General features: G+C 35.3%; 1 protein-coding gene across 1 annotated transcript in view; it reads right to left on the bottom strand.

Annotated features, from left to right (window-relative positions):
- LOC103253157 (ATP-binding cassette sub-family A member 10-like) overlaps nucleotides 1–8,600 on the bottom strand; it is a gene marked incomplete at its 3' end in the record, with an annotated part of 47,227 nt that overhangs the window by 21,192 nt on the left and 17,435 nt on the right. The window contains exons 9-14 of the mRNA XM_008051606.2: nucleotides 7,886–8,025; nucleotides 6,427–6,546; nucleotides 4,678–4,876; nucleotides 2,924–3,090; nucleotides 2,158–2,291; nucleotides 1,647–1,784 (exon numbers count right to left, since the gene is read on the bottom strand). Of these exons, the coding sequence (XP_008049797.2) occupies nucleotides 1,647–1,784; nucleotides 2,158–2,291; nucleotides 2,924–3,090; nucleotides 4,678–4,876; nucleotides 6,427–6,546; nucleotides 7,886–8,025 (898 nt within the window). The remainder of the gene's footprint in view (nucleotides 1–1,646; nucleotides 1,785–2,157; nucleotides 2,292–2,923; nucleotides 3,091–4,677; nucleotides 4,877–6,426; nucleotides 6,547–7,885; nucleotides 8,026–8,600) is intronic.

The following is an 8,600-nucleotide window of genomic DNA, read 5'->3' as shown; positions in this document are numbered from 1 at the left end:
GTCATTGTACACCTAACCCTTAACTATACCCCACAAAACCATAATAAAAAATACTGATTAATGGAAAAAAAAAAAAAAGAGTCACTGATAGTAATTCTATAACCTATGCCCAGTAATCGGCACCAAGATTTTACCATGAACATCTTTGCTCCAAAGATGGGTTTCTAACTGTCAGTCCAGTCCCTCTGTTTACATGACAAGCCACCTGGTCTCCAAGATGAAAGAAACACATGAAAGAAACGAACAGTCATGACAATCTCCAGCTCTCCTGCAAGAATGCTATCTCATTCATAAACACACTCCCAGCTAAGTACCCTCTGGTTCCCTAAATCTAAGCACTTTGAAAACTACCGTTTTTGTCTTAAGGCTCTAAGACTTTGTTGTCTTGACCTTGGCCCAATCTCCCTGTCTACATGATCAATTCCTTGAAACTCAGGCCACTGCCATCTCTCACAGCTAGTTGCCATGGCAGCAACAACCGCCTCCACCCCATCACTGTCCGCAGGAATGCTCTTTGTAAGCCAATCAGTTCCCATCCCCAGCGTCCTGGAAAAGGAGCTCTATAAAAACGCCCAGCCTCAAGCATTCACCACCAAACATTCCCTAAGTGTCTGGCCTCTTCTCCAATCTTGGAGAGGTGGAGCCACCCTTTGTCTCTGATAAATCTGAGAGTCTGACATAAAATAAAGTATCTGAATTTGAGGCATCTCTGCTGTTTTTCATTTCCAAGCAAATCCCTTCCCTCATGAGTTTCAGCAAATATGCCTTGAGTACCTAGGAAGTTATAGATGGGTGACCAAAAAAGTTGAAATTATGATTTTTTAATGGTCTATGGTTTTTCTCAGCTATGGTTTTAAATTTTGCAGTGTGCTTTTGGATCTTGGCTCTTTTAGTGTTCTATGTTTTGGGGTGGATGAAATTCCTAATCAGACAAGGTTTTGAACTACAGAGTGAGGCCAGCTGTAGAACATAACTCTACAGTGCACCAAGTGGTAATAAATATAGCAGAAAAATAGAGCAGGGTAAGGAATGTGAGGTAATAGTTTATATCTAATTTACTAAAATATTTTGTTAAATATTGAAACTCTATCATACAAGTTTTAAATTTTAAAAATGTAATGAAACTAAAGATAAAATTACCTGAAAAATTCCTGATCTTTCAGAATAAGTAATAGCAAGCATGTATTGAACATTTACTCTCCACTTTAAAAGAATGTAAGCTCCATGGGGGTAGGATTTTTGTCCATTCTATTTATGCTGTATCTCCAGAAGCTAGAAGTATTAGGACATAGTAGACACTCAAGACATATTAATTGAATGAAGGAAAATCCATCTATATATCTATCTATCTATCTATCTATCTATCTATCTATCTATCTATCTATCTATAGAGAGAGACAGAGACATACATGCCAGGCTGTGCTTTCTAGGTGCTCATTAAATTCGTTTATTCTTCAGAATAATTCTACAAAGTAGGTATTACTACATTTCCTAGTTTATAGATGAGGACACAAAGGCAAAGAGTAGCTAAGAAACTCTCTAATAAGTGGCAGAAGCAGGATTTGAACTCAGGTGGTAGTCTCTGGAGCCCTCACCCTTCATACCTCTGTTATGTTGCCTCTTACATAAGTCAATGCTGTACTTACACGAGAAAATATGCTTCTCTCTGTCTGAATAAGCTTCGTAAAGTTAAACATTCGAAGAAGGGCATTGCTAACAATTCCCATAAGAACAGGAAAACAATTCATTTTCTTGGTATTACATGCAACTGAAAATCTGTAATCCTTAAAAAAATGAACACAAATATAAGTTATAAATTCTTACAGTAAATATATTTATTTTATATTTCATATTTTGCCAGAGCAAAATTAGGGTGAAAAGAAGACTATTAACTATTGACATTTTTGCCTTTTAGGGTTTGGTACAAGAATGTATTACTTTTGTAATACAAGTTACTTGTTTTGAAAGTATAGTAGATTAACATTCACTAACACGGAAAGATGTCAAAGACTTATACTTTATGTGACCTCTTGGTTGCAGGACTCCTATAATATTATTTCAATTTAGGAAATATATTTTTAAGTTTTCCATAGTTTAAAGTATTAGGATGTAGCAAAAAAGCATTCATGATAAAACAGTATGTGGAGGCAAACATACCTTCTGGTCACCAGACACTATGATGGCTCCATTGTATGAAGGATCATCTGAGCCATTTCTATTTCTAAAGTCATCTATTTCCAAAACTATATCTTGATCTTTTAGTGAATGTATAAGGTCTTCAATACTTGATCCTAATGTAGTCAATGAAGAAAGACAACAAGAAAAAAAAAAAGCAAGAAAATCAAAGTCAAAGCTTTAATAATGATTTCCAAACATGTTAAGGAAAACTCAGAATAGCATGGTAAAGAGCCCCACTCTTTGGGATTATAATGATGTTCACTCTGATGCTAGGACATTAAATACAGTCTACCATCTTCAATACCACAAACTCCTTTCATAAATATGTTCATTTATCTTGTAATCCCCATAGGGCAAAAAGAGTTTACTCATGAGAATCAAGATTGCACTTCTCACAGAAACAAAACTTTTATTAATGACTTTTATAAACTTTGCCAGAACCTTGTGATATTTGTAATTATAAATAATACACACAAAATGCACCTCATGACCTAGCCTTGTTCCAGTCATACAATCAGTGTTAACCTGCTATGCCTTGCTAAGCTTGCAGTGATATTTAACTTGATACAGAACTTGATAATTGCCATTGTGTCCATTATTTTCTTGACTTGAAAATGAATCCATCAATTTCCTTAACTTGAAAATGGAACAGGCTGGATGGATACTATTTTTCCCCATTGTCGCTCAGGCTTATGCTTTCTAAAGATCTTTGATAGTAAAAATGAGCACTAAAGTTATTTCTTACCTGTATTATTAATGATTAATAGGCTGGTAAGAGGAGGTTTTACGATTTGTTCCCGAGAAAGGAAATACATACTGGGTGAGAGCTCCCAACAATGAATTTCATGAAATACTTTATATATTATCTTCTCCAGAATGACAGGGATAAAAGCAACTCCAAGTACCAGTAATCTAAGTAAAAGAAAATTAATAAACAAGTTTGAAATAATTTTCTTCTGATTATTTAGGTAGCAAACATACTATATAAAAGCTACCTATGGAAATTCATCACGTAAATTTAACCATTAAGTTTGTGAACTCATTGGAGAAAAATTGTTGCATATCTCATTGCTGACTATCACTTCGATCACATTTGAAGCACTCTTCTTGGGAAGCTATGCACCAACATCAGCGCCTAGTTCACCTGTCAAAGCAATTTGGGAACCCGTTCTGGAATGGCCATCAGAGCTGTAGTTGTATTACCATGTTGTCCTGAATGTCATCAAATGTTTTCCTTTCAATATTTCCTTTATTTTTGGGTGAAAAAAAAAAGCCATTGGGGGCCAGATTGAGTGAGTAGGGAGGGTGTTCCAATACAGTTATTTGCAATAGGCTGCCAACATAAGCCCACAGGATAAGTTCGCAAACTTAACTGGCAGAACTCAACAAATAATGACAACAGCCCTGATGGCCATTCCAGAAAAAGAGTTCCAAAATTGCTCTCACAGGTGGACTAGGTGCTGGCATTACCACATAGCTTCCCAAGGGGAGTATTTGAAAGGGGACCATAGTGATATTCAGCAATGAGGTATGTAGCACTTTTTCTCGGATTGTTCATGAAGCTAATTGTCGGACCTTTCACATACAACCTATGGTGTTTAGTTAGACAAAATGAAACATACAGTGAAAGTAACCCAAAAATGAGCTCAAAATTTTTACATAATTCGTATCTAATTGCAATGTATTTGAGGGTAACAGAGCATCAGGAGAAAAGGTGAAATCCACGCACATTGCTCTATAGAAAAACTGGTTGACCAGGACAACATGGAAAATGGTTTTATGAGATACCAAGAGCTTCAAGTTGCCTTCTCAGGTAGTTTTGAAGAGAAAGAAGTCCTACTTTACACTGTGGCCTCAGGCTTACAATGTGCACAGTTACAAGTAAAATTGTTTACTTTAGAACCACCTCTCAATCAAATGTTTAAGAACTTCCCTTTTGTCAAAGTCAGTGGATGCTTTCTGTTCTCACCTGTTACTCCCCGCCCCTTATTTGGTAAGACCCCATGTTTTCTAATCCTGGCTCAGATGTAGCCATTTCAATGAGACCACACCAACCAATCTACTTAAAATTGTAATGTACCTCCCACTCTCACTTCCCTCTTCCACTTTTTATAACCTGCTATATACTTTATCAGTTTTGTATTTATTATTTTTCATCTTTTCTCCCCAATCAGAGGTAAACAACATGAGGGCAGGATGCCTTTTGTGCTCATTAATATAACCCAAGTTCCCTGAACAATGCCTAGTACATATTAAATCAATAAAGATTTGTGACATAATTAACAATAACATATTCGTTGGGTGATTACTTAATTGGTGCATTTTCCCCCACGAAATAGTAAGCTTAAAAGTCTTATCAATTTTGTTCACTTCAGTAGGATAGGTAAAGAAACTCAGAAATACATTAAATGAATGAATAAATCAACAGACATTTTCTTAACATTTGAACTTTTTTGTTCATATATTGACTAAAGAGGTTTAAAAGAGTCTGGTACTCACAAGGACAAAAGAGCTTTCCTCTCACGCCTTAATTTTAAGAAGCGAAGACTTGCTACCGCACAGACTTGTCGTCTCCACAGATTTCCGTTACTGACAGCTTTACTCATTTCAGGAAGAGAACAAAGAGCCCTTTCCATTTCAGATTCATTTCCAGTATCTCTTGTTACATTTATTTTCTCCTGCTTCCCAATGCTAAAATCTATAACCATGTAATAAACCATAATAAAAGGATATATTATTTATACTTTTTATTTTAAAACTCTGAAAATAATGTTAGGATATTTAGGACCACACTTCTTTTTTTTCCTCTCTCTGTCTTTTAATTTTTATTTTAAAATTGTGGGGTACAATTCAGGGCCAGTCATACAAATATTCATTGTGCAGGTGCCCCTGTTGATGAGGTGTGCTCCCCTCCCCCCAGCAGATATCAACGACTGTCAGTCCCACCTCCCCCCCCAGGTTCCCGTTACTGTAAGATCACGCTTCCAACATGTTAAGCTAGTGAGGTTCATAATAAAATTTTTATATTTGAAATCTTATCTTTTCTTCAAACAAATACAATGACTTCAGTTCTAATGAGAGAATACATTAATTTTTAAGGATGATTGAGGCTTCCTGGGAAGTATTTATTCTTTCATACCAATAGCAGCAGCTCTTCACTAAGGAATATTTTTGCAGATCGAGTTTTATGCAAAAGCACAAGGATAGATTTATGTAGCTGAGTTTCCAAAAGGCCTCTTCTGTCATTTGGAATCTCTCACACAGGATTAGTTTATCACTGATGGCTGACATTCAAGTAAATAAATAGACCACTGTGCTTTTAAATAATGCAAAGTCCTCCTGTTTGAGTCCCACATATTAGCTGTACAGTTTGAACTAATCACTAAACTTCTCTAAATCTCAGTTTTTATCACCTGCAGCATGAAGTTGCTATGGGAATTAAGAACAGCATAATCTGGCCAGGCTCGGTGACTCAGTCTGTAATCCCAGCACTTTGGGAGGTTGAGGCAAGTGGATTGCCTGAGCCTGCGGGTTCGAGACCAGCCCAGGCAACTTGGCAAGACCTCATCTCTACAATACATCAAAAATTAGCCAGGCATGGTAGCATGTGCCTGTAGTTCAGGCTACTTGGAAGGCTGAGGCGAAGGATCACCGGAACCCAGCAAGTCGACACTGGAGTGACCATGAGTGTGCCACTGCACTCCAACCTGGGCAACAGAGTGAGACTCCAACTCAAAAAAATAAAAAATTAAAACATATATATATATTCCAAGGACTGAGCACAATGGTTAGTACATAGTAGCCTCCTAAATTCTTCTAATTATTATTATTACATAGTAAACTAAGGGTTAATAACATCTTTCTGTTACTAATACATTGAGTCAGTTTATTAGCTAACTAAGAGCACACTTTTATAAGGAATGTCAAGATGTCAAGAAAGAGATAAAGCCAGAATTTATGACACTAGCAGAGAGCTTTTGATGGTAGGGGACATGGCCATTGCAAATGGGTGTACCTGTCACTGACATGGGAGGGAGAAAGTTATCAGAAAGTAATCTGCCTAGCACTAATACTGATTATGTTAGACATAAAATGTTTATAGCACTTTTAAAAGTGGACATTGCTATTTTATACTTAAAATAAATCCTAGGCAGAAATACACACTAATGTCCACAAACATCAATTGGTACATAGTCCTTGTCTCTTCTCCCCCCCCCCCAATTTTCTGAAACACACACATTTTGATACCTGGTTCATCAGTCACTGATTTGCCTTTTAGGTTCAAGAATACCTCATTCAGAGTTGTCATAGAAACACCATAATTCATTATGCCCTGGTCAGAACACTTATCAAGGTCACCGTAAAGATCTAAAAAGCAGATAGTAACAAATTGATGTGATTAAAATTGGTGATGAACACATTAATATACTAATTTCTAAAGACTACTCAAAACAGATAAATCTACAAATGTTTTCATATTAAAGCAGCCACAATAACCTAAGGATAGTTTATCCACAAGAAATTTCCATTTTATTTAAATTAATTTTATTTTACATTTCCTTTTTGGTTCATAAACTTCAAAATTTCTTATATCACTTTGGCCACATTGCATAAGTATGTTATACTTGCTTATATAAAAATTTATCGGGTTTGAGTAAGTTATATTTTCTTCTCTGTATTCTCTAAATTTTCTATACTGACCATATTACATTTATGATTAAAATTATAATTTGCAGACTCTGTTGAACTGCTAACATGTGTTTTAAAAGAATAAGGTCTTATTTAATCTGCATCTTAATTAAAAGTTTCTGCTCTTATAGAAAAAACATTCAAAGCTTCATTTAATGATAACGAAAGCAAATCTGAGTTTCTCAGTAAAATACATTCACGGAAATTTTAGTTGCTCTAACATTAAAACCTTGTCTCTAGTAAAACAAAACATACGGGGGTGAGGAATCCCCCCAAAACTGGAATTTATTTATTAAAAAATTTTACATTTATTTTTACATGTTTAAACTTCAGTCACCTTCAAGGTATTCTCCACTTGGTGCAATACACCTATTGAGATGCTTTTTCCACTGCTCAAAACAGTTGTTGAACTCATCAATCTCAATGACTTTCAGTGCTTCTGCCATTTTTTTGTTTCACCTCTTCCACATCTGCTAAATGTTTCCCTTTGAGGTCTATTTTTTTATCCAAGGAAACAAAAAAAAGTAGCTCGGGGCAAAATTGGGTGAATAGGGAAGGTAGGGCATGGGAGGAATGCCATTTTTGGTAAAAAACAAAACAAAAACAAAAACAAAAAAACTGCTGAACACTCAGTGCAGTGTGGACAGGTGCACTCCTAAGTCACCCATCATGAAATGGGCAAATGCGTTTACAGAGTCTCCAAAGAAAAATTCACTGAAGCTGAACACAGACTCTTACAACAATGCTACCTGGGTACACTGATGCCAATAGGTTCCTAGAACACTTACCTACTGGGGAAAACCTGTACTTCAAGAAGCCCACCCTCCAAAATATAATTCCAGTTTTTTTTGGGAAATAATATGAGGGAAACCCAACTTCATATTATAAACAGGAGTACTTATAAACAAACACTTTAATTCGTATAAGATGTAAAACTCAACTGATAAAATGACAGAAAATACAGTCAGAATAATCATGGACCCTGAGCTATATTTTATGTAATCATACAGTAACTTACCTGGAAATTTGTTTGTTCTTTCCAAAGGCAAACTATATACAAGTTTTTCATCACTTTCTGCTGTTAACTTGGCATCTGGAATATGCTGCTTAATAAGGGATGTAATTCCCTCTGTATCACATATTTCATTCCTGTGTAAACTGTTTCAAAAGAGACATAAGTCTTTTTAAACTGTTCTCTAACACCACCAGTAATGAAAAGACAGTCTTTGATTAAATTGTGTATGCTACCGGCATATTCTGCTTTACTCCAGTAACCAGTTTCTGCAAATCAAATAATGCTAACTGGTAGATTAGTTTGCATTATTTAGAATGAGAAAAAATATACTACAAGTCAACACCAAATCCAATCCATTTTTTAAAAATGAAACTAAAGCACAGTGAAATTTCAGTATATTCATATGAAATTTCAGCATATATACATATATGTATACACGTGGATATATGTGCATATATACATAAAACTATTTTGATTGTAATACATGAGTGATATATTTATATATTTTATATACATATATAAAACAATGATGATAGGATGTAAAGTGTGTGAAACTTTGCTTCTAAATCACTGGAAAATTAATAAGACTTTTAATAACAGTTGCTTTTGGTATAGTAAGTTATTTCTCTTAATGCCAACAACTTTGTTTTTTTATTTTAAAATTGTGAGGTACAGTTAAGGGTTAGGTATACAAATATGCATTGTGCAGGTACCCTCT

Source organism: Carlito syrichta, unplaced genomic scaffold (assembly GCF_000164805.1).
Source record: "Carlito syrichta isolate Samal-C Ts95f unplaced genomic scaffold, Tarsius_syrichta-2.0.1 Scaffold66841, whole genome shotgun sequence".
Lineage (NCBI taxonomy): Eukaryota > Metazoa > Chordata > Mammalia > Primates > Tarsiidae > Carlito > Carlito syrichta.
Note: the sequence above shows the minus strand (reverse complement) of the source record. Positions and strands in the feature narration are given on the sequence as shown.